The sequence below is a fragment of the Pristiophorus japonicus genome, chromosome 4 (assembly GCF_044704955.1).
Source record: "Pristiophorus japonicus isolate sPriJap1 chromosome 4, sPriJap1.hap1, whole genome shotgun sequence".
NCBI lineage: Eukaryota > Metazoa > Chordata > Chondrichthyes > Pristiophoridae > Pristiophorus > Pristiophorus japonicus.
This window is the reverse complement of record NC_091980.1, coordinates 252,947,583-252,973,708: the sequence shown is the minus strand read 5'-3', so window position 1 is coordinate 252,973,708 and position 26,126 is coordinate 252,947,583. Positions and strand designations below refer to the sequence as shown.

At 44.4% G+C, this 26,126-nt stretch overlaps 1 protein-coding gene across 1 annotated transcript in view; it reads left to right on the top strand.

The window, feature by feature from the left end:
• The first annotated feature begins 2,370 nt into the window (after positions 1–2,370).
• The window catches only part of LOC139262339 (tumor necrosis factor alpha-induced protein 2-like), a 59,322-nt gene continuing 35,566 nt past the window's right edge, over positions 2,371–26,126 (top strand). The window contains exons 1-7 of the mRNA XM_070877521.1: positions 2,371–2,474; positions 5,881–5,994; positions 6,517–6,657; positions 11,701–12,346; positions 19,709–19,820; positions 20,028–20,150; positions 24,475–24,575. Coding sequence (XP_070733622.1) covers positions 5,970–5,994; positions 6,517–6,657; positions 11,701–12,346; positions 19,709–19,820; positions 20,028–20,150; positions 24,475–24,575 — 1,148 coding nt within the window. The 5' untranslated portion in view covers positions 2,371–2,474; positions 5,881–5,969. The remainder of the gene's footprint in view (positions 2,475–5,880; positions 5,995–6,516; positions 6,658–11,700; positions 12,347–19,708; positions 19,821–20,027; positions 20,151–24,474; positions 24,576–26,126) is intronic.

Below are 26,126 nucleotides of genomic sequence, written 5' to 3'. Positions count from 1 at the left end.
ATCTCAGGGGAGTATTGCAAGTAGCCTCCGGAATGGTCCAGGCATCGGAAATGCTGTTTCAAGATGCCAATGGTCCTCTCTATTATGCTGCGTGTTGCAATGTGCGACATGTTGTATTCCCGGTCAGCTTCCATCCGGTTTACGTGTAGGGGTGTCAAGAGCCAGGTGGCGAAGCCGTACCCTTTGTCCCCCAGCAGCCAGCTCTGCCCTTCTAGCTGCTGCTGAAACATGGCAGATATAACGCTCTCGTGTAAGATGAACGCAACATGGGTGCTCCCAGGGTATCTTGCATCAACTGACATGATGTGATGCACGTCGTCACACACAAGCTGCACATTAATGGAGTTGAAGCCTTTTCTGTTCCTGTACATCTCGGAATCCTCCAAAGGTACTCGCAAAGCGATGTGAGTACAATCAATGCATCAGTGTACATTTGGGAAGCCAGCAATCCTGGAGAAACCCACAGCCCTGTCACGCATTGCCTGGGTGGTCATGGGGAACTTTATGCAGTCATTCCTCCAGGCATATAGTGCAGCAGTCACCCGGCCGAATGCAGACATGTGTTGCATTTTGAGAAATGGCACACACATACCCAGTTGTAGTTTGGAACGATCCAGATGCATAGAATGAAAGTGCAGCTCTAACCTTCACTTCAACTGACAAAGCAGTCCTGATGCTTCTAGGTTGCAGGTCTGCTTTTACTAACTCACAGATCTCAGTTACAACTTCTTTGTGGAAACGCAGTCATCTGACACAGTCTGCATCACTCAGGTGCAGGTACGAATGCCTGTCTCGATATACCTGACATGGGTAAGGCCTCCTGCCCATCAGCCTATGGGCTCTGAGGTTCATCATACAGTGACATCGAATCAATTGTCTCCTCCACAGCACCATCATGCAAACGGCTTGTGCAAGGTATGGCATTGTCAGTATTGCCCCCATGCTTAAATTTTACCTTTGCAAGAAGCTCAAAATGGCAGGCAGGCAGGACAAGGTTCTTTGTTCTCTCTCCCCACAAGGTCTATATGGACCACACCCAGGTCTGAGCAGGCGCAGTGATCGGGAACCCCACCCCCCCCCCCCCCCCACCATCCCCCCAACCCCCCCGTGCTACATTTGATGTGTAGTGCAGGCTTCTGATGCCTCCCGGATATATATTCCACAGCCCCCCCCCCCCCACCCACCTCCGGGCTTCTTTTGCAGCCGAGCCCCGAGCCCCTGTGTCCGGGCGAGGGCTCGATTCTGCCGATGCTCCGACCCTCGAGCTCTGTTAGCAGACATTCAGTGGTGGCGTATCAGTTGAAAAAAATTGAAAACTTACAGAATTCCATCAAACTTCCATTTACTGCGTTATAAGGTGAAAAAAAAATCTTTATTATGCATTTTTAAGTATTCTTGACTCCCTACAAAACTTCACTGAAAAACAATGGCATCTTTCTGCGCCGATTTTTCAATGCGCACTGCTTTTTCTTAACTCACCAGAAGATTTTTCGGGAGTGGTCACATACCCGACCAAGGAGAAATTTTTGGGGGGCAAACTTCCATAATTGACAACAACTGGCGCCGACATCAGGTTACAAAACCTGACGCAAAAAAAATTAACCTAAAAAAATCATAACTAACTGAATTACGCTGGCTCACATTCCTTGGGGAAACATAAATTTTTTTAACCTACGCCAAAAAAAGCGGCACGCACCAAAAACACGGCGCAAATCACTGGGGAAAATTGAGCCTCATGTACTTAAACAGAAGCCGCCTTGAGAAAACCTATGTTTTTCATTCCTTCAGTGCAAGCAAAGTGCATTTATATCCTTCAGTTACAAAGGCCGGGTAATTGCTCCTTTTCACACGTCCATGGTTCTTCGGTTGCCAGGTTTTTGGGGACTGTGTCATCTTTTTTGAAGCCAGCTTTTGGTAGCTTTCAAGATTAACCAGTTTGACACGTCTACTCTCTGGCTCCCATCAATGAGCTAGCTGATCTCATTTCTTACTTGCCAACAAACTACCACTGTTTAAAATTCAAGCAAAACGCACGCACATCAGCTCATGTTGGTTTCGTTTTACGCACCACGATGATTATGAAACAAGAGCTTTCGAGCTGGAGGAGCTGGAGGATAAACATAGGATTCACTGCCAGTGAATGATAAACGTTATTCTTCTATTGCTTTGGGGCCACATCTTGTTTTCTCGGGACCACCCGCCGCAGCTCTGGATTCCCCACGCAATTTCCCAGTTTATGCAAGAGCGATTTCCGTTCCCACCACTTGACGGTATAAATGTAGAACGGAATGACAGAAAAGTAAAACTGCGCCGGGCTGTGGCCATCAGCAACTTTCAATTCATCATTTCTGAATCCATCAACATTCTAACAGTGGAACAACTGAGCTAATTTTTATCAATAAATAATTGGTTTGGTTTGGTACCAGAAGAAATCCGTACTGCGGAATTGGAGCCTGCCTCTCCTTATCTCCCAGGTTGGTGTTTGTTCATAGTTCATTATAACGGCGCAGGGCTTGTGGGGGCAAACGCCGTCGTTAAATCGGTCAAAGATTGCTGGAAAGAAAACGTGGGACTGCTGGAAATCCGTCCTAGTGAAGAGCCCCAACTGAAACCATCCGTGTTTCCAGCGGGCGTCTTCTGACCTCCTGTAAATGACCATCCACCTTAAACGTTAACTCTGCTTCTCTCTCCACAGAGGCTCCCTGATCTGCGGAGTACTTCCAGCATTTCTTGTTTCTATTTCAGATTTCCAGCATCCGCAGTATTTTGCTTTTGTAGGAAGGATAGATGTCGGAAGATAAACTGCACTTTAAATAATTGATATGCAGTGAGATGGAGATGAATGGTAGAAAGATTCTGGTAGCTGTGTTGTACAATGGGGTTAATAGTACAGGAGCAAGGATTATATATCAAAGAAATAACTAGTTTATGTATCAACGGCCTCCTTCGGTGCTGTGTCATCCGATGATTATATGAAGTCAGTGGGAGCCCTTGTCTTCGGGTCCCGTCCGAATTTGAGCGGACCGACTTTAGGGCTGCTGATACTTTGCTTCTAGTGAGTGTAGGGGTCTGTCTCTGGGTTTCGTACGAAAAGGGAGGAGAGTGGGATAAAGCTAGCGAGAGAAGTCACGAGAGAAAGAGAATAAAAAGGAGTACAATCCCCTCACACCCTGAGGGCGGGATCCAATCCCCCCTCACTCTGGGATCAGAGTCCAGCTCCCTCTCCTTTCGGGTAAAGAGGGCGAATTACTGAGTGAGAGTGTGAGTGAGTGAATATGAAAGTAAGTGAATGAATGTGAGAGAATAAGTGAATACGAGTGTAAAAGGGATGAGTTACTGAGTGGGCGAATGAGAGTGTGAGTAAGTGAATATGAGTGTGTGTGAGAGAATGAGTAAGAGGGAAAGTGCGATTGTGAATGCTTGATCAAAAGACTGAGCAAGTGAGGGAGTGAAATTGAGAGAGTGCGAGTGAGACTAAGTATGTGTAAGATCGTGTTAGATACTGAGGGAATGAGAGTGTGTGTCAATGAGTAAGTGAAGAATCTTGGCTCTTAAATTTTATTCCAGAAGTATGTTGCTCTGCTCTCATTGTTGATACTGGTTAAACAGAGTGTCGTCCCCTTTTGGATTCGGGTAGGCTGTAGAATTTAGAGATGAGGAGAACAACAACTTTTATTTATATAGCGCATTAACGTAGTAAGACGTCCCAAGGCACAAAACCAAAAATCTACAGATTTGAGTGAGCTTGAGCCTAAGCTTAATTTGAGTTCCTCTGATCATTTAAAAAATACTTTGTTTAAAATTATTGTTCTGTTTTAGTTACCATTCAAATAAAAGTTTAAGATATTCCATTGCAGTAGTGCTGTTGGCGGATATTTTTTTCCTTTGTACTTAAGGAATGATCCTACAATTTTGTCACAGGCATGGAATGCCGCTTTTGAAATAGTAGTTAGAATTTTTAAGGAAAGAGAGAACATTGTGAAAACTAGCATTTAATTGGCCCTTTTTTAGCTTTAATATTTAATTCTCCTTCACATTCAATTTTTTTACTCTTGGTGACAAATATGTGGATAAGGAACATATAAAAATTACCGGCGTTTCAGCTGCATTCGAAGGCTTGCCTTGGTGGAATATTCAGTTTTTCTGTGTATAGTTGATTAAGTTCATAGAAAATAAATTAATGAACGATGATAACATAGCTTGTCTTTTGAAACAGCTTAAAGCTGACACTAAGCAATGAATAGCTACTGCAGAAGTTAGAAAATCAGCTCTGCTTCTTACGGAAAGAAACTAGTCACAGCTAAGTAAATTATTTTCAACTCGTTTTTGGAAGAGTGAGGTTTTTGTGTGTGAAAATGTTTATCAAATCTTTTGAAGTGTGTGGCACTTTTTTGTAAGTGATGCTTTATAAGCACAGTGGTTAATTATTAAGTATCAAGAACAAGATAGAAATTTGACTATAGAAAATCACGTCAGAGGTGATGCACAATTACAGCTGTTGGTAAGCTTGGAAGTGCCTTTACGTCATATAATGAATGTAATAACGGCTATTATACTGCACCTTTTTAGCACCATTGCCAATAGTTCAACATAATGCAACACTGCTGCTGTATGCCTAATCGGTCTAAGCAATTTGGCCTTGCATTGTTAGTTTTGCTCTGTTAATTTTGTGAAGCCTGCCTTTAATGTACCTTTTTTAAACAAAGGTGGGCTTGTTTACTGCCTTTCTATTACTGATTTAGAAGGCAATAAGATAGCTGAACTCTTTCCAATTGGTAAAAGTATTGCTGCAGTACTATATAGGTGGGTTGAAAAATGCTTGTGTAGAGCTCTGTAACCAAAACTTTCTCTTCATCCACCCCCACCCCGCGCCGCACTCCATGGTGATAGAGTGGCAGTATAGTTGGCTTGCTATGGAACATCATGGGCCGTCCCGACCTGTGTGAGAACACCACCGTAGGTCGGGGCTATAAATAGAGCTGGAGCACTGGGCCCTGGAACATCGTGGCAGAGGTGCGGCGAATGAGGGTACGGCGCCCAGAAGAGCCGAGGGCCCAGGGGTGGCACAGACCAGCCCACACTGCGATATGTGTGCGCACTAGGTCCATGCAGCAGAGCAGGTCTCCAGTCGTCCTGGTTAATCCTTGCCACTGGATAAAGGCCTAGCTCTGTCAAGCCCGTGTGGTGGCTGATGTGCAACGGTCACCACACGTTAAAAAAATTCACGCACAGGCATCTTCCACCCCCTCAACTGGAGTTCAGGACTGGAACATCGGGTCCTTCATTGAAACATCTGTGAACTCTTGTGGAAGCAAGTCATCCTCTTTCGAGGGACCACCTATGATGATGATGATGATAATCCAGGGGACACACAGCAGGGTCTGACCTCAGCGCTCACCTTCTCACCGACCCCACACCCTCCCGTAGTCAGGGCTGAGGTGCGAGGAGAAAACAAAGTTCAGTTCTGACCAACTGTAAGTGCCACTCGACTGCTGTCCTCATGTCTCATTCTTAGTCTCGGCATGGATTTTTTTTCGTCTGATTACGCTCCTGTGAAGAGCCTACATTAAAGGAGCTATATGTTGAACAGCAAGTTGTTGTTGTAAATGCTTCTGATACTTTGAAGTATGATGGATACAAATTTAACAAATAATGAAGAAAAAAATCATGAAATACTAAAATAATTATTTATCCAACTGTCATCACCTTCACCTTGCTGGACTTCTTTTTGCTATCGCTTTTTATGCTTATTTAAATGCTTAATGGAATTGAACAGTTGATAAAACTACCAAGTGGTAACCTTTTTTATAGTTAATGTTTATTCCAGAATTTATTGAATTTATTCCAGAAAAGTAACTTTTGTGTGTGTTTGTCATTTAGGCTAACAGTAAAGTAGCCTTTAGAGTTCTAGTTTTCAAGACTGAATCTGAACCAGATTAAGAACCATTTGGCCAACACTGGTTTGAATCATGAAGAAATTTAAGAGGCTTTTAGGTAAGCTATTGAGGTAAAAGACTACTTTCTTCTCTAACTTTTAAAGCTCATTTTATAAATGAATTTGAGGCATTTTAAGACCTAAATGTACTGATTAAAAAAAGAAAAATAAGAGATGAATGAGACTAAATATTCAGATTAGCTCAGATTTGGGTTCGTCATGATGGTCCTGGCTCAAATAAAATTTGAAAGCCACAAATAGTTATCTATTTCCTACTTCCCTCTCCCATTTTATGGTCAATTATAAACCAATTTTCTTTTTTGTAATTTGACACTTCATATATTGCAAAGACAACCAGTAGTTTTAATTTATATTTTATAAAAGTTGCGCATATTGCAGAGCGATGCAACAAGCTAGATCGATAGATTTTTGGACTCTCGGGGAATCAAGGCATATGGGGATCGGACGAGAAAGTGGAGTTGAGGTCAAAGATCAGCCATGATTTTCTTGACTGTGAGGCAGGCTCGAATGGCTGTATAGCCTACTCCTACTCCTAACTCTTATGTTCTTATGTTCACCAGAGAATGCAAAACCTGGAAATAAATGTAATACGGTAAAGGCAATCCTTTCACACACAGAAGAAGCACTGGATTCAACAGACAACATTGTGGACATTTTAGAAATCAATGGCAAACTCTGGCATTCTATAAAACTGTTATCAGGTAGTTTTTTTTAGTTAATATGTAAAGAAAAGCTTGCTGGTGATAGTTGCTTTGTAAGTATTAAAGCTTTAAGCTCGTGAATGTTCAGGGTATGAAATTAGGATGCCATCTTGACCAACTTAAGAAAGGCTGTAATTTATCATCCCTGAGAAATATTTGGGTTTATCCTGAATCTTGTTGGAACTTTACACTCTCACTGTTTAGAAGAATGATCAGTGAGGTATCTATTTATATTTGGTTATCCGATTATCTCATTGATTTATACTGGACAGTAAATTGAAAGTGTAGTTTCCTGATTTAACTTTAAATGCAGACACAAAAAAAAAAATGGTTGACAAAAGGCAACTGAAATCTTAAAATTGTTCCCCAGTGAAAACATTTGTCAACCAAAAGTTATAGATTTTCGGATCTTCTCCTCTCCGTTTTTGGCCCCAAAGCGGCAGCAGTGGCGGCGGTGAGGTGTTCTGGCCAGGTGGTCAGCCTCCAGCACCCTGCAGCGATCCTCGGGTCCGGTTTAGCGACAGCGCTAGACAGCACCGCCCGGAAGAACTGTGGCCAGTGTGCAACGCCCCTGGTTGCAATACCGGCGCGAGTTTTGATTCTTGTCCGACCCGTACGCCACAAAGCGCGCCTCGCAGTGACCGCCTGGGAAATGAGGCAGTCCAATGATCCTGACAGCGAAGTAATGGAATTTTAATTTTTTTTTGCAATTTGTGTTGTGTTGGCATGGGCAATATTTTTGGGAATGTTTTTGTGGTATTTTGTTTAGTTTCCCCCCCTCCCCAGGCATCTCAAGGAGCGCTCCCGGCCCGGCTCTTTAGCTGGGGAATTTCCCATCCCAACATCCTAAGAGAGGTGTACAACGCCTCCCTTAGCGCTATGCTCCCTGACTCAGTGCCCAGCTGCCTAAACTTACCTACTGAGGCACAAACTATTCCCCACCGCCATTATCGCCCCAAAAACATCAAAGCCAAAAATCCAGCCCACTTCCTTTCTGAGCAGGTTGCAAATTGGATCAAAACAAAATTAGACAGTCTATTCAAACAAGCAGTAAGACTGTGACTCAGCACTGATGCAAATTAACATCCCGGCTGTCGTGTTGAAGACTTGTGCTTCAGAACTAGCCACGCCTCCAGCCAAGCTGTTCCAGTACAGCTACAACACTGGCATCTATCCAACAACGTGAAAAACCCCAGCTATGTCTTGTCCACACAAAGCAGGACAAATCCAATCCGGCCAATTACCATCCCATCAGTCTACTCTCACTCATCAGCAAAGTGATGGAAAGTGTTGTCAACAGTGCTATCAAGCGGCACTTACTTACCAATAACCTGCTCACCGATGCCCAGTTTGGGTTCCACCAGGACCACTCAGCTCCAGACCTCATTACAGCCTTGGTCCAAACATGGACAAAAGAGCTGAATTCCAGAGGTAAGGTGAGAGTGACTGCCCTTGACATCAAGGCAGTATTTGACTGAGTGTGGCATCAAGGAGCCCTAGTAAAACTGAAGTTAATAGGAATCAGGGGGAAAGCTCTCCACTGGCTGGAGTCATACCTAGCACAAAGGAAGATGGTTGTGGTTGTTGGCAGTCAATCATACCAGCCCCAGGACATCGCTGCAGGAGTTCCTCAGGGCAGTGCCCCAGGCCCAACCATCTTCAGCTGCTTCATTAATGACTTTCCCTCCATCAAATGGTCAGAAATGAGGATGTTTGCTGATGACTGCACAATGTTCAGTGCCATTCACAACTCCTCAGATAATGAAGCAGTCCATGCTCGCATGCAGCAAGAGCTGGATGACATTCAGGCTTGGACTGATAAATGTCAAGTAACATTCGCACTACACAAGTGCCAGGCAGTGACTATCTCCAACAAGCGAGAGTCTAACCACCATCCCTTGATATTCAACGGCATTACCATCACCGAATCCCCCACCATCAACATCCTGGGGGACACCATTGACCAGAAATTTAACTGGAACAGCCACTTAAATACTATGGCAACAAAAGCAGGTCAGATGTTAGGTATTCTACGGTGATTGTCTCACCTCCTGACTACTCAAAGCCTTTCCACCATCTACAAAGCATAAGTCAGGAGTGTGATGGAATACACTCCAGTTGCCTTGATGAGTGTAGCTCAATACCATCTGGAACAAAGCAGCCTGCTTGATTGGCTCCCCATCCACCACCTTAAACGTTCACTCCCTCCACCACCGGCGTACCATGGCTGCAGTGTGTACCATTTACAAGATGCACTGCAGCAACTCGCCATGGCTTTTTCGACAGTGCCTCTAAAACCCGCAACCTCTACCACCTAAAAGGACAAGGGCACACCATCACCTCCAAGTTCCCCTCGAAGTCACACACTAACCTGACTTGGGGGTATATTGCCATTCCTTCATTGTCGCTGGGTCAAAATCCTGGAACCCCCCTCCCTAACAGGACTGTGGGAGTACCTTCACCACATGGACTACAGCGGTTCAAGAATGCGGCTCACCACCACTTCTCAACAACAACAACTTGTACTTTTGTAGCGCCATTAACTTAGTGCAACGTCCCAAGGCACTTCACAGGAGTATTATGAGATAAGAAATTTGACACTGAGCTGCATAAGTAGAAATTAGCACAGGTGACCAAAAGCTTGGTCAAAGAGGTAGGTTTTAAGGAGTGTCTTGAAGGAGGAAAGAGAGGTAGAGAGGCAGAGAGGTTTAGACAGGGAGTTCTAGAGCTTGGGACCTAGGCAACAGAAGGCACGGCCACCAATGATTAAGCAACTTTAGCAGCAAGGCCTGAGATTCCTGCTCACAGCCAGCCAGTTTGAGAGGCTGGCTGGTTGCGGGTGGGCAGGCCTCGGAAGCGAAGGGCTGGTCCAGGAGAGGGATCGTGAGTGGGAGGACCGGCAATCATCGGGAGAGGGGAGACAGCATCGGCAAGTGTCAGGGATTGGGAGGGGGGAGAGAGCATCGGCAGGGGTCGTGGATTAGAAGTGGGGGAAGAGAGCTTCGCTGGGGTCGGGGATCGGGAGGGGGGTGAGAGAGCGTCGGCAGGGGTCGGAGATCGGGAGGGGTGGAGAGAGCATCGGCAGGGGTCGCGGATCACAGGGGCAGAGAGTGTTGGCAGGGTTCAGGGATTGGGAGGGAGAGAGAAAGCATCAGCAGGGGTCAGGGATAGGGAGGGGGAGAGAACGTCGGCAAAGGTCGGGAATCGAGAGGGGGAGAGAACGTCGGTAGGGGTCGGGGATCAGGAGTGGGGAGAGAGCATTGGCTTAGATCAGGGATCATGGGGGGAGAGAGCATCGGCAGGTGTAGGGGATTTTGGGAAGGTGTGGGCAGGATATCGGGGGGTGGGGAGACGACCAGGATCGGCAAGGGGGAGAGAGGATCATGGCTGGCCACCAGAGGATTGTGGCCAGCTTCATCATCAGTGTTGGGGGTGGAGGCCTGGCAGGAGGTGGGCAGGGGGCTGGGGGAGGAAAGGCCTGGGAAGGTGATCGGAGGCCTTGTGGTGGGGGGTCACCGATCGTGAGGGGTGGGTTAGACAAGAACCCTGGATTCAGGAGGTAGGTATAAAGCCATTTACCTCCTGGATGCAGCAGTTCCCGTCTCTGTTTAACTGCCAGGTTTCACGAATTGTGTGAAACCGGTCCACATGCAGTTAAACACAAAATCGAGTGGGAAAACGAGCCTTCCAGCCCCATTACAATATTTGAATTGAGGCATCAGCCCTGGGAGTGGGTTGGTCGTCGGACTCCCGTCTCGCCTACTGTAAAACTGGAAGTGGGCGGCTTAGAGGCAGGATGTCGATGGGAATGCCATTTTTAACACTTTAACTGTCCCTTGGCTCTAAACCCACCCGTTTTTTTTAGGGCGAAATCCTGAAAGTTTTTTTCAAAAAAGTCTCCCTCCTCCTTATATACATTTACGCTGTTCATTTTCAGAAAGATTAATGGCTGCTACTGTAGTAATAGTAACATTGCTTGTAACTTGTAACAATGCACTTATTCCAGTTTTAGCAGTATTAAATCAAGTTAAAATTGAATTTACAGCATTTATGGGATATATTTTCCAAACTGAATGGTATTGATATAATGGCCTAGAAATTGGCCTCCTTAGTGCCTCCTGTTATCTCCTCCAGGTGGGCGATAACGGGGCACTAACCACTTACTGACTGAGCGCGAGATCAACGACTCCCGTTAACTTCAGCGGAAGGTTTGCGGTGGCAGAAAGACAATGCGCCCCAATTTCCTTCGCCTGGAGATCATGATGTCATTGCCATGCGCATTGCCTCGGTAGTGCTCTGGACCCGAACTTCGGTTCTGTCTCCTGCAGCATTGTCAAACGAAAACACCGACTGCTGCAGGAGGCATTGTTCAGGAGGCCAGGAACTTTGGTGGCGGAAGTTAAAGGGGGGGTGGCCGAGGTAAGTACCGACATTTCTGAAATTATTTTTTCAAATTTTTTTATATGCTCCTGGGGTCGCGGTTGCCGTTGGGGACCAGCTCACTGGCCTCAATACAGGGCTTGCAGTGATGGCCCTTCCCTTTAAGGGAGGGGAGGAGCCTCGGAACATGGCAGTGCTGCACCACTGTCCTGCCTGCTCCAGGAAAGAAGTGAAGTGCTTGATTTAGCTCTCCACTTCTTTCCATGAGCGCAAACATCAAATGTTTTAACAGCTGTAAAACATTAGCTTCTGGCAGTAATTTATCAACTTTCACAAGTTAGCGCCCCAAATTGGACACTCCTGAATTTCTCCCCCTTAGTCCTTACTAATTGGCTCCCATGTATTTTCAGTTATCAAATAAGTATTTCCTCTCTGCTAATTAACAGCAAGATTTTGATGGTACAAGGGTCTACTTTTAAAATTATGAATATATTTTCTTAAAATTTAACCAAAAGTGAAGCTGATGAATATTTATGTGGTGATAGTTTTACTGGCACACATAAAGTTGAGTGGAAGCTAGTTCTAATTAGCAATCTTTTTAATATTGGACCACTTTCAATTAACATCTTACCTGAATACCAATAATAACTTTCTTCTCCCTAGAAAAAGACATCAATAAACTTATTGAACAAAAAAGATATTTTAAGGCTGACCAGCATCTCATCAAGTTAGAATATGAGCGATTCACTAATGATACTACAGAGAAAGATGAAGATAGCATCAAAAAGGAAAAGCAAGAAATCGAATCACTGTATGAGCTGCTTAGTGCTGCAATTTTCAAAGTGGTGAAAGAATCAATGAACGTTTCCAAAGAAAATCCAGATCTGTTGAAAATGGCAGTACAAGTGAAAATACAAGAAGAAAGAGCAGATCAGGTGTACCTCGAGGAAAAAGGAAAATCGGGAAGCATTCCAGAGGTTAGGCCAAGAGGATGGGAAGCTAAATGGCTGAGCATTTTACAGCACTGTGTGAATGAAAGAATAGGTGAACTACCCAGTGCTTCTGATGACAACCAAACCGAGTGGCTCACTCAGTGTTTAGTGCAGCTTCGCAACCAACTCGAAGAGGATTTAGACACCATTGTGAACTGCATCAAACCATGTTATCCACAAGAATACAATATATGTGAAAAGTATGCAGAATATTATCACAAAAAAATTTCTTCTCACATCGCATTAATCGCAGAAAGTGGACTGAAAGGAAAAGAAGTTTACCCATTTCTGTATTGGATTTACAATTGTTATCCAAAGTAAGTCACTCTGGTTTTGTGCTTACTATGTTACTTATTAACTTTGGGAAATTTTTATTACTTTTAAGATCAGGAAATTCTTATATTTACATCCCTTTGTGCACCAAATATAAACAGAGATGTCAACCAACAATATTTCCTCTATCACTTAGCATGAACTTTGGCCACTAACCTTGATTACTCATTGGTTTAATCATCTTGATTTTTTTACTATCTTGATTTCTTCTTGCACATTTTCAGTAAATTGCTCTTCCCTTCAATGATGGCCCTTTTATATACACACCATACTCTGTCCGCATCACCTCTGTAAGTGCTCCTGTGTAACCAGCATCTTATATGTGCTTAAGAACATAAGAACATAAGAAATAGGAACAGGAGTAGGCCATACGGCCCCTCGAGCCTGCTCCGCCATTCAATAAGATCATGGCTGATCTGATCATGGACTCAGCTGCACTTCCCCGCCCGCTCCCCATAACCCCTTATCCCCTTATCATTTAAGAAACTGTCTATTTCTGTCTTAAATTTATTTAATGTCCCAGCTTTCACAGTTCTTTGAGGCAGTGAATTCCACAGATTCACAACCCTCTGAGAGAAGAAATTTCTCCTCATCTCAGTTCTAAATGGGCGGCCCCTTATTCTAAGATCATGCCCTCTAGTTCTAGTCTCCCCCACCAGTGGAAACATCCTCTCTGCATCCACCTTGTCAAGCCCCCTCATAATCTTATACGTTTCGATAAGATCACCTCTCATTCTTCTGATTTGCAATGAGTAGAGGCCCAACTTACTCAACCTTTCCTCATCCCCCTCATCCCCGGAATCAACCTAATGAACCTCCTCTGAACTGCCTCCAAAGCAAGCACATTCCTTTGTAAATATGGAAACCAAAACTGCATGCAGTATTCCAGGTGTGGCCTCACCAAAACCCTGTACAGCTGTAACAAGACATCCCTGCTTTTATACTCCATCCCTTTTGCAATAAAGGCCAAGATTCCATTGGCCTTCCTGATCACTTGCTGTACCTGCATACCATCTGTTATGTCGAATAAAGAATCAGACCAGATATTGCAAGCTCAAAGTAAGGTGTGACCCTCGTCCTTTATTACAGGTCTCCAGAGTGCCTCTCCAACCTGTGAGGCTTCCTTATGTACAGGTGCTCCCAAGGGATTGTGGGATCCCTTGGGACTCCAGAGGATGAGCCCTTTGGTGGTTAAACATGGTATTTACAGGTTTACATATATAACAACACTCCCCCCCCCCTCCCCAAAGTCAATAGTGTAACTATTTACAATAAGAGTCGATCTGGGGCCTTCCTTTCGCTGGTTGATCGTCTTGGTGCAAATGCTGGTTTTGATGAGTCATTTGTTGGGCCCTCACTGGGCTGTTGCGCAGCTGGCCTTGCTGGACTGCTGGGCGTGGTGAGTCCTGCTGGGCTGCTGCGGGTGATGGGTTCTGCTTCGTGGTCAACTGCTGGGTCGGTTGCCACTTGTGTGTGTGTTGGAGGGTCGAAAAAAGTAATGTCTATTGTGGGTTGTTCTGGATAGTCTGAGAATCTGAGTTTGGTTTGGTCCAAGTGTTTTCTGCAGGTGAGTCCATTTGAAAGTTTGACCAGGAACACCCTACTCCCCTCTTTGGCCAAGACCGTGCCAGGAAGCTACTTGGGACTTTGTCCATAGTTCAACACAAATACAGGATCATTAATCTCGATTTCGCGTGACACATTTGTGCAATCATGATATGTATTCTGTTGAAGCCACCTGCTCTCTACCTGTTCGTGTAGATCAGGGTGGACTAATGAGAGCCTTGCCTTAAGTGTCCTTTTCATGAGCAGTTCCGTGGGGGGAACCCCAGTGAGCGAGTGGGGTCTTGTGCGGTAACTAAGCAGGACTCGGGATAGGCGAGTCTGCAGTGAGCCTTCCGTTACCCTCTTCAAGCTCTGCTTGATTGTTTGCACTGCTCGCTCTGCCTGACCATTGGACGCTGGTTTAAAAGTGATATGTTTGATCCCATTGCGGGTCATGAACTCTTTGAACTCGGCACTGGTGAAACATGGCCCATTGTCACTCTCACAGACGTCAGGCAGGCCGTGTGTGGCAAACATGGCCTGCAGGCTTTCAATGGTGGCAGCAGACGTGCTTGCCAACATTATCACACATTCAATCCATTTGGAGTATGCATCTACAACCACTAGGAACATTTGTCTCAAGATTGGGCCTACATAGTCAATATGGACCCTGGACCACGGTTTGGAGGGCCAGGACCATAAACTTAGTGGTGCATCCCTGGGTGCATTGCTTAACTGTGAACATGTATTACATTTGTGCATGCAGGACTCTAAGTCTGCATCGATACCAGGCCACCACACGTGGGATCTGGCTATCGCTTTCATCATTACAATGCCTGGGTGGGTACTGTGGAGATCACTAATGAAAGTGTCCCTGCCCTTTTTTGGCACCACTACCTGATTACCCCATAGGAGGCAGTCTGCCTGTATGGACATTTCATCTCTGCGCCGTTGGTACGGCTTTATTTCTTCCTGCAACTCTAACAGGACACTAGACCAACTCCCGTGGAGCACAAATTTTTTTACCAAGGACAGTAAGGGGTCCTGGCTCGTCCAGGTTCTAAACTGTTGGGCGGTAACAGGTGATTGCTCACTCTAGAATGCTTCCATTACCATAACTAAATCTGCGGGCTGTGCCATCTCCACCCCTGTGGTGGGCAATGGCAGCCTACTGAGAGCATCGACACAGTTTTCTGTGCCTAGCCTGTGGCGGGTGGCGCAGTTGTTTGCGGACAACGTGAGTGCCCATCTCTGGATGCGGGCCGATGCATTCGTATTTATCCCCTTACTTTCAGAAACGAGGGATATAAGTGGCTTATGGTCAGTTTCCAATTCAAATTTGAGCCCGAACAGATACTGATGCATTTTCTTTACCCCATAAGCACACGCTAACCCTTCTTTTTCAATCATACTGTAGCACCTTTCAGCCTTAGACAGACTTCCGGATGCATAAGCAACCAGTTGCAATTTCCCAAAATCATTAGCTTGTTGCAATGCACACCCGACACCATATGACGATGCATCACATGCTAGTACCAAATGCTTACATGGAACGTACAACAGAAGCAATTTGTTTGAGCATAACAGTTTCCTAGCTTTCTCAAAGGCATTTTCTTGGCTTTTACCCCCTTTACGCACTAAAGAGTGCAGTGGTTCTAATAATGTGCTAAGACCTGGTAAGAAGTTACCAAAGTAGTTCAGGAGTCCTAGAAACGACCGCAGCTCCGTCACGTTCTGTGGTCTCGGTGCGTTCTTGTTTGCCTCCGTCTTCGAATCGGTGGGCCTGATGCCATCCGCCGCGATTCTTCTCCCCAGGAACTCCACTTCAGGCGCCAGGAAAAGGCACTTTGAGCGTTTTAATCTGAACCCCACACGATTAAGCCGACAAAGAACCTCCCCCAGGTTCTGCAGGTTCTCGACGGTGTCCCGACCTGTAACTAAGATGTCGTCCTGGAAGACCACGGTGCACGGGAGCGACTTCAGCAAGCTTTCCATGTTCCTCTAGAATATCACCGCAGCCAATCGAAGCCAAACGGGCATCTGTTGTAAATGAAGAGACCTTTGTGCCTTTTGATGCAGGTGAGGCCCTTCGATGATTCCTCCAGCTCCTGTGTCAAGTAGGCCGAGGTCAAATCCAGCTTTGTGAATGATTTTCCTGCCACCAGTGTCGCAAATAAGTTGTCTGCCTTTGGTAGCGGGTATTGATCCTGCAGGGAGAAACAATTGATAGTTACTTTGTAATCACCACAGATTCTGATGGTGCCATCTTCCTTGAGAACTGGAACAATCAGACTGGCCCACTCGTTGAATTCGATCGGCAAAATGATGCCCTCTCGTTGCAACCTGTCCAGCTCGATCTCCACCCTCTCTCTCATCATGTACGATACCGCTCTCGCCTTGTGATGGATGGATCGCACTCCCGGAAGCAAGTGGATTTGCACTTTTGCTTCTTGGAACATTCCGATGCCCGGTTCAAACAGCGAGGGGAACTTGTTTAGGACCTGGGCACATGAAGTGTCATCGACGGACGAGAGTGCTCGGATGTTGTCCCAGTTCCAGCGTATCTTTCCCAGCCAGCTTCTGTCGAACAGCATGGGGCCATCGCCCAGAGTGGTAAATTGTGCACTGCTCCATCATAGGAGACCTTTACGGTAGCACTGCTGATTACGAGAATCAGTTCCTTTGTGTACGTTCTCAGTTTAGTACGAATGGAAGTCAGGACTGGCTTGAAGCCTTGCTGCACCACAATTTATTGAAAGTCTTTTTGCTCATTATGGACTGGCTCACGCCCGTGTCCAGCTCCATTGACACCGGGAGTCCATTTAATTTAACCTTCAGCATTATCGGGGGACACTTTGTGGTAATTTTGTGCACCCCACATACCTCTGCGTCCTCAGTCTGAGGCTCTGGTTCATCGTGATCCACTGTGGATCTGTCCTCCTCTGCAACATGGTGGTTTGCAGGATTTCCAGGTTTGTAGCTTGCCTGCACATACGTTGGAGGTGTCCCATTGTTCCACAGCCCTTGCAAACGTATCCTTTGAAGTGGCATGAATGGAAATGATGATCACCTCCGCAGCGCCAACAACGTGTTAATGGCCTTGTATTCACCACCTTTGATGGTGTACTCTGAGTCATCTGCGGACGTGCAACTGCAGGCATGTGAGTCCTGCCCTGTACATTTCGATTCAAAAACAACATTACTTTGTTCACAGTACTTGCAGCAGCACTTGTGTGCTGAGAGATTTGTTTAGTATTGTCACTAGTGGCGATGAACGCCTGGGATATCGCTATGGCTTTACTCAAGGTTGGGGTCTCTACAGTCAAAAGTTTGCGAAGTATTACTTCATGGCCAATGCCAAGTACGAAAAAGTCTCTGAGCATGTGCTCCAAATGTCCTTCAAATTTGCAATGTCCTGCAAGGTGTCTTAGCTCGGCGACGTAGCCCACCACTTCCTGGCCTTCAGACCTCTTGTACGTGTAGAACCGATACCTCGCCATCAGAACGCTTTCCTTTGGGTTTAGATGCTCCCAGACCAGTGTGCACAAATCATCGTACGACTTCTCTGTGGCATTTCGCTGGAGCGAGCAGATTTTCCATGAGGCCATACGTTGGTGCCCCACAAACAGTGAGGAGGATCACCCTTCGTTTGGCAGTGTTCGCTTCTCCTTCCAGCTCATTTGCCACGAAGTATTGGTCGAGTCGCTCCTCGAAGGTTTCCCAATCATCTCCCTTCAAAAATTTCTCCAGGATGTCCATGGTTCTCTGCATTGTTGTGGTGGGGTTCGTCATCTGTATCTTGTCGCCAGTTGTTATGTCTTGAATAAAGAATCAGACCAGATACTGCAAGCTCAAAGTAAGGTGTGACTGTAGTCCTTTATTACAGGTCCCCAGAGTGTCTCTCCAGCCTGTGAGGCCTCCTTATGTACAAGTGCTCCCAAGGGATTGTGGGATCCCTTGGGACTCCAGGGGATGAGCCTTCTGGTGGTTAAACATGGTATTTGCAGGTTTACATATATAACACTATCCTTCTGTGTTCCGTGCACAAGTACCCCGGTCCCGCTGTATTGCAGCACTTTGCAATCTTTCTCCATTTAAATAATAACTTGCTCTTTGATTTTTTTCTGCCAATGTACATGACCTCACACTTTCCAACCCATCTTTGTATCATCAGCATACTTGGCTATGTTACACTCGGTCCCTTCATCCAAGTCGTTAATATAGATTGTAAATCGTTGGGGTCCCAGCACTGATCCCTGTGGCACCCCACTAGTTACTGATTGCCAACCCGAGAATGACTCATTTATCCTGATTCTCTGTTTTCTGTTAGTTAGCCAATCCTCTATCCATGCTAATATATTACCCCCAACCCTGTGAACTTTTATCTTCTCCAGTAACCTTTTATGTGGCATCTTATCAAATGCCTTCTGGAAATCCAAATACACCACGACCACTGGTTCCCCTTTATCCATCCTGCTCGTTACATCCTCAAAGTACTCCAGCACATTTGTCAAACATGACATCCCCTTCATAAATCCATGCTGACTCTGCCTGACTGAATTATGCTTTTTCAAATGTCCTGCTATTACTTCTTTAATAATGGACTCCAACATTTTCCCAACCACAGATGTTAGGCTAACTGGTCTATAGGTTCCTGCTTTTTGTCTGCCTCCTTTTTTAAATAGGGGCATTACATTTGCAGCTTTTCAATCTGCTGGGACCTCCCCAGAATCCAGGGAATTTTGGTAAATTACAACCAAATCCAAGAAGACCTGGGTGGCACATCCTTTGGTTTTTCTGCCTGATGGAGAAGCATCTTACACTTCTATGTGGGGAATTGCAAGTGAGAATGAAAGATCTACAATTCCATTACACAAGATACTGCTACATCATTGGCTGTGCCACCAAATTATTTATTAGGTTAAATTACTTAAAAGATGTTTTGAGTTAGTGAATATCAGGTTCTGTGGTTCAAAAAAGTATAGATGTTGTAGCCTTTATGCATTATTTTATTAAACAACTATACTTTGCATAACCTCTGCCCCAATTTTTTCACATGGTAGCTGTTGATGATTCTACATTCCCATTTACTCCTATTCTAGACTCATATTTTGTTTCTTTATTTGTCCCATTACCATCTCCTTTTGTCTTGTACTGTCATACCTTTTGTCATTTAATCACTCCTGCCTTCCATCCTATCACAGACAAATTTACAATTGTCTAGTTGTTCAGTTTTCAACCTTTAAAGCCCTGATATTTACAGAAAAGCTGATTATAGTGTGTTGAGTCCCATCTTCCTTATATCTCACCATCTCAATCTAGTGTCAGTTATCAGAAATCCACGATGCACATTTTTGGGGGGAATTTTTTTAATGCTGCTCTCAAAGTTGACTTGGCAGAGCCAAGAAATCTAATATCAGTTCATGTTCTGCTTGACAAAAGGTATATTGTGTAGTCTATGAATAGTTCATGAACTCAGAGTACTTTATGGTTAATGTAAGTCTGTGTCAACTGCTGCACTTCAACATACATTTGCTGTAAATTGAATAAATTGTATCACACCACTTGTATGGGATCCAGTTAAAGGATTCTACATCCTTTTGTTTACTATAGCGGTTGTACAAATGGCCTGTAATACATGCACACATTTTATATGTGCTAGTAATATTTATTTCTATGGTGTGTATCAACAATAAAAAACATGAATTGAAGATTGATTTAATTTTCATATTTATTACAAGTCAGTCTTGTGAATCACATCAAATTAGTTAAATTGATCAAATTTCTGTATACTTGTTCAGAATAATGATTGCTATCACGCAATCTGAAGATTTAAATCAGCAACTGTTGAACACCCTGCTCCCAGAAATTACAATCAGTCATTTGAAAAATGAGTACTTTTCTGCTATACAGGTAAAATTTTAAATATTTTCTTACTTATTTTGAAATAGGTTTAAACATTTTGTAAATAGTGTAACACTAAAATAGCTGTTTAGAACTTCGTAGTCATTTTATCACAAAAATTATTTGCTGCAATATTTTGTGAATTACTTTTTGTACATATTAATTATCGCATGGTGAATGCTTTTCTTCATTTAATTGCTTTTTTTTTCATTTTAGTCAAATGCTAGAATGCACATGAATAATAGTCTCCATATAGAAGAAGAGAATTGGAGAAGTGAAAAAGAGCCTTTGGTGTTGAATGATTGTTACCACAGCGAGTTACCTATTGACATAATCCAGGTACCTAGAATAAAACTCATTTCCAAAACAGGGAATGCTGCTGAATTTGCATCGGACTCTCCCGATCTCTTGCTATAACTCTAACAGAAGATCAGTGGAAATCCCAGCAAAACGGCATAAATGGTGTTTTTTAGCTACTTACACTGTTTCTCCAGGAGTGTCATCAATATTCAACCAAAAATACAGCGGTAAATCAGGAGGTTCCCCCGCAGAAAGTCCAGGCATTTGTCTCAAAATCAGTGCCATACTGTACTATTATATTTTCTTGTTGCAATAAAAAAAGCGATTTGGTGCATAGCCAAGAGAGAGGAAGGAGAGCAGTACCAAGGATTATTCAAGTCATATAGCAGATTTACAAGACATATAGGCCGAAAGTTTCCAAATGATTCATGCCCCGATAACAGCTTAATCTGGGCGGAATCAAATCAAATAGCGCAAAAGATCATGGAATTTTAAGTGTGAGTTGCGCTAATAACTGCTTTATGCCTGAATATTCGTGATCTTTTACTCTGGTTCAACAGACCTGTCGCCTGAAGAAGTTCCCACGCATGATTTCCTCAATCATTCACGCTGCTTCCAGGATACATCTGCCGAAATTCTGCCACTTATTTACATAGTTTCATCCACCACCCTCCCATCACCCCTGCCCCAACCTCATGCATAACACATAAGAACATAAGAAATAGGATCAGGAGTAGGCCATACGGCCCCTCGAGCCTGCTCCGCCATTTAATACGATCATAGACTCAGGTCCACTTTCCTGCCCGTTCCCCATAATCCCTTATTCCCTTATTGGTTAAGAAACTGTCTACCTCGGTCTTAAATTTATTCAATGACCCAGCTTCCACAGCTCTCTGTGGCAGTGAATTCCATAGATGAACAACCCTCTGAGAGAAGAAATTCCTCTTCATTTCTGTTTTAAATGGGCAGCTCCTTATTCTAAGAGTATGCCCCTAGTTCTAGTCTCCCCTATCAGTGGAAACATCCTCTCTGCATCTACCTTGTCAAGTCCCCTCATAATCTTAATACGTTTCGATAAGATCACCTCTCATTCTTCTGAATTCCAATGAGTAGAGGCCCAACCTACTCAACCTTTCCTCATAAGTCAACCCCCTCATCTCCGGAATCAACATAGTGAACCTTTTCTGAACTGCAAAGCAAGAATATTCTTCCTTAAATATGGAAACCAAAACTGTACGCAGTATTCTAGGTGTGGCCTCACTATTACCCTGCATAACTGTAGCAAGACTTCGCTGCTTTTATACTCTATCCCCTTTACAATAAAGGCAAACATTCCATTGGCCTTCCTGATCACTTGCTGTACCTGCACACTAACCTTTTGTGTTTCATGCACAAGTACCCCTAGGTCCCGCTGTACTGCAGCACTTTGCAATTTTTCTCCATTTAAATAATAACTTGCTCTTCGATTTTTTTCTGCCAAAGTACATAACCTCACACTTTCCAACATTATACTCCATCTGCCAAACCTTTGCCCACTCACCTAGCCTGTCTATGTCCTTTTGCAGCCTTTTGTGTCCTCCTCACACATTGCTTTTCCTCCCATCTTTTTATCGTCAGCAAACTTGGCTACGTTATACTCAGTCCCTTCATCCAAGTCGTTAATATAGATTGTAAATAGTTGGGGTCCCAGCACTGATCCCTGTGGCATCCTACTAGTTACTAATTGCCAACCCAAGAATGAATCATTTATCCCAACTCTCTGTTTTCTGTTAGTTAGCCAATCCTCTATCCATGTTAATATATTACCCCCAACCCCATGAACTTTTATCTTTTCCAGTAACCTTTTATGTGGCACCTTATTGAATGTCTTCTGGAAATCCAAATACACCACATCCACTGGTTCCCCTTTATCCACCCTGCTCATTATATCCTCAAAATACTCCAGCAAATTTTTCAAACATGACTTCCCCTTCATAAATCCATGTTGACTGAGCCTGACTGAATTATGCTTTTCCAAATATCCTGCTGTTGCTTCTTTAATAATGGACTCCAACATTTTCCCAACCACAGATGTTAGGCTAACTGGTCTATAGTTTCCTGCTTTTTGTCTGCCTCCTTTTTTAAATAGGGGTATAAATTGCAGCTTTCCAATCTGCTGGGACCTCCCTAGAATCCAGGGAATGTTGGTAAATTACAACCAATGCATCCACTATTCCTGCTGCTACTTCTTTTAAAACCCTAGGATGCAAGCCATCAGGTCCAGGGTATTTATCCGCCTTTAGTCCCATTATCTTATTGAGTACCACCTCCTTAGTGATTGTGATTGTGTTAAGTTCCTCCGCCCATTATAGCCCCTTGACTATCCACTGTTGGGATAAGTTTAGTGTCCTCTAAAGACTGTTCAGAGTTTCTGCTATCTCCATGTTCCCCATCACTAATAACTTGCTCTTCGATTTTTTTCTGCCAAAGTACATAACCTCACACTTTCCAACATTATACTCCATCTGCCAAACCTTTGCCCACTCACCTAGCCTGTCTATGTCCTTTTGCAGCCTTTTGTGTCCTCCTCTCCTTTTGTGTCCCCATCTCCTTTTCCTTTCTGTCTGTCCTTCCGAATTGTCAAGTACCCCTGAATGTTTCGTTCCCAGTCTTGGTCACCTTGCAACCACGTCTCTGTTATGGCTATCAAATCATACCCATTTGTAACTATTTGTGCCAACAGCTTATCTAATTCGTTACAAATGATGCGTTCATTCAGATAAAGAGCTTTTAAATGTGTTTTCTTACCATTTTCTCCTGCTATGGCCCCAGTTTCTGATACACTCTTATGTTTATAGATTCTGTCCCTTCCTGTCATGCTCTGGATTTCATTTCTCCCAATGCTACCCTGCTCTACTGCTTGTTCTTGTTCTTTGAGCTTTTAGGTTTCTGCTCACCTGAACCCTCCCACCCACTAATTAGTTTAAATCTCTCTCTGCAGCCCTAGTTATGCAGTTCGCCAGGACACTAGGCCCAGCATGGCTCAAGTGGAGTCCGTCCCGACGTAACAGCTCCCTCTTAGCCCAGTACTGATGCCCGTGCCCCAGGAACCAAAACCCATTTCTCCCACACCAGTCTTTGAGCCACAAGTTTAGCTCTCTGATCTTAATTAACCTATGTAAATTTGCTCATGGCTTGGGTAGTAATCCAGAGATTATTACCTTTGTGGTTCTGCTTTTTAATTTGGCCCTAGCTGCTCATAATAAAATCCGTTCATACAAGTTTTCCCACTTACGCCAGTAATGAACTGGTTTAGATTTACCTGCATAAATTTAGGTGCAGCAGGACCAGAGGCTACCTGATATCATGTGTAACTGGAGCAGTAATTGCATTTCTCAGCGTTAAATCTTTTTAGGAAAGAGGCACTGTAGCTACTATTCAAATCTAGTTTTCAAAAAAAAAATCATTTTTTGGCCTCCTGAATTAGTTGCAAGATTGACACAGAAACTGGTGTAAATTTGAGTGTAATTTCTGTGTAAATGCGATCCAGGAAATTCCAAGAAAATACTTTCTCCATAGTGTAGCCTTCATATAGCATCCATTTATTGTTTCAGAAGGTGCATTGTGTTTCTTCTGATATTGTAGAATAATAACATTTGTAACAATTTGTACATTAGACAGTTTTTTGGGATGGGGGTCATTTTCATCAAGGTGAGGGACTTCTGGGCTGAAGAATGAAACATTTTGGCACCAGGCACAGAATGAGCAGAAGCAGAGTAAATCTCCCACTCGCTGTCCCATCAACATAACTTTACCCCAAATGGTCCCCTACTCCATCAGTATGACACTTCCATTTCACGTAGCAGCTATTTTTGTGGCCTGTTATCAGACCGCCGATTTAGTTAGTGCTAAAATTGTAACCTCATGCTCATCAGAAACTGGGTTGAGCTGACTAAGCAAGCTAATTTCAGAGAATATCACAACAGTCAGCAGTGTCCCCATAAAATAAAATTGGATTGAATTCAACCTTATTCCCAGATGTGAAAGTTAAGCATTTTAATGTACTCACTCTGAAAATCGGTTGTTAAAAAAAGTGTTACAGTTGTAAGGATATCAAAAAATTGCAGAAATGCAAGACGATAAGCACTCCCAATTCAGTACTTCATTTAATTTTCACCACTTCATTTAACTTGCACCTTTATTTCTTTGATATTTATTTATTCCCAAATGTTTTCCTTTCTTGTTTAAAATTAATAGTGTCTGTTTTTATTTTGTCAACCTGTGATAATTTTTTCCATGTAAATTTACTAGTTCTAAGGGATTAAGATTATTGCTACTTTCTTCCCACCAAGAGTTTGCAAATTACTTTTCTCTTATCTGTCAGATAATTGAGGGAGCATTTCAAGACACCAGAACTCTCAATTCTGACCTGGGTGACCACGCACTAGATATTCTGCTAGAGGAAACAAATTGCTTCCTGGAAAGGTACAGTAAATCCTGTGAGATGTGGATAATATCAAACATTTTTATCTGAATGCTATTTAAATCATGATTTTGAACCAGTTGCAAAACCGCAGATGATTGTGAAGAACGATACAAATGAAGAGTTTTATTTTTTTCCTTATTTCTGAGTAGAAATTTATTGAAAAATTTAAGTTCAAATCAGCAAAAAATTATGATGTATCTTTGAGTTTAGATGTTTCATTATCAGCTTTATACAGATAAGTAGCACCCCAAGTGCTAGCTTTGGAAGATATTTTTCTTTCCATTCTCTAGATTCCTACATGCTTTTTCCTGCCCTAAATTGTCTTGAGGATGAGCTTTTTATCTATATAGTTACCGAATTGCAGCATCATATACTGCTGCTGAGGGGCATGTCCTTGAAACAGAAAGTAGTTTGCAGCAACTCCTGGTGTGAATGAGGCAAAAACACATTCTACTCTTCTAATTGGCCAATCAGGATGACACTGGGTTGTCCCAGTGCCATCAATCTAATAAAAGTAGCCCTTTTTAAAGAGGCACAAACAATAACATCTAAGTCATAAATAAAACAAAAAAAAACTTATCAAATTAATTAATCTTATATTCTGTGCCCACAATGCACTCCAGTTCCTCTGATGCCCACCGATTGCCTCGTGTACCGGCAGACAGCACGTGCTCCTTCTCCAGAGACACCCAGGTGGGGATATAGCCGTGAAGAGAGGCAGGCAACCGGAGTGAACAACCCCATTGACAGCGTCTAACCTGGACCTGTTGATGGTCATCTTGGCCAGGCCCAAAAGCAGACCGACGGGGGGGTGGTCCTGTGACTTGCCTAACCCCTTCCACACCAGGTGGACAAAGATGAGGAGTGCAGGACTGAAGTGCAGCCAGAAATTGAGGAGCAGCCCCTTCCAATAATGGAAGAAGGGCTGCAAACTCTCACCTTCCGTGTAGATGTGAAACATGGGGCCCAAGTTTCCACAAGAAAAAAAACGGGCGCCCCTCCGAGCTGGGCGCCCGTTTTTCGCGCCTAAAACGGCGCCTAAAAAAACCCTCGGTATTCTCCACCTACCTGTAGGTCCTCTGGCCCTCGGCGCAGCCAGCACGAGCTGTGGGGGGGGCGGAGCCAGGTCCCGGCGCTGAAAACAGTGCCGGGACCTCTGCACATGCGCGCTACAGTCGGCACGCAAGTGCAGTAGCTCCAGGCACCGAACTGTGTGGGAGGGGCCCGAAGCACGCAGCCCCTAGCCCTGGCTGAATGGCCTCACTGGGGCTGTGTCAATGAGGCTCCTCCCACGGCCAGCTCCTGCTCCCCGCCCCCGACCAGACCCGACACTCGCTCCCATCCGCCCCCGCCGACCAGACCTGACCCTCGCTCCCACCCCCCCCCGCCGACCAGACCCGACCCGACACCCGCTTCCCCCCCCGACCCGAAACCCGCTCCCCCCCCCCACCCCGACCCGAGACCTGAGACCCGAGACCCGCTCCCCCCCCCACCGTCTCCCGACCCGACACCCCGCTCCTCCCCCCCTCCCTACCCGAGGACCCGACACC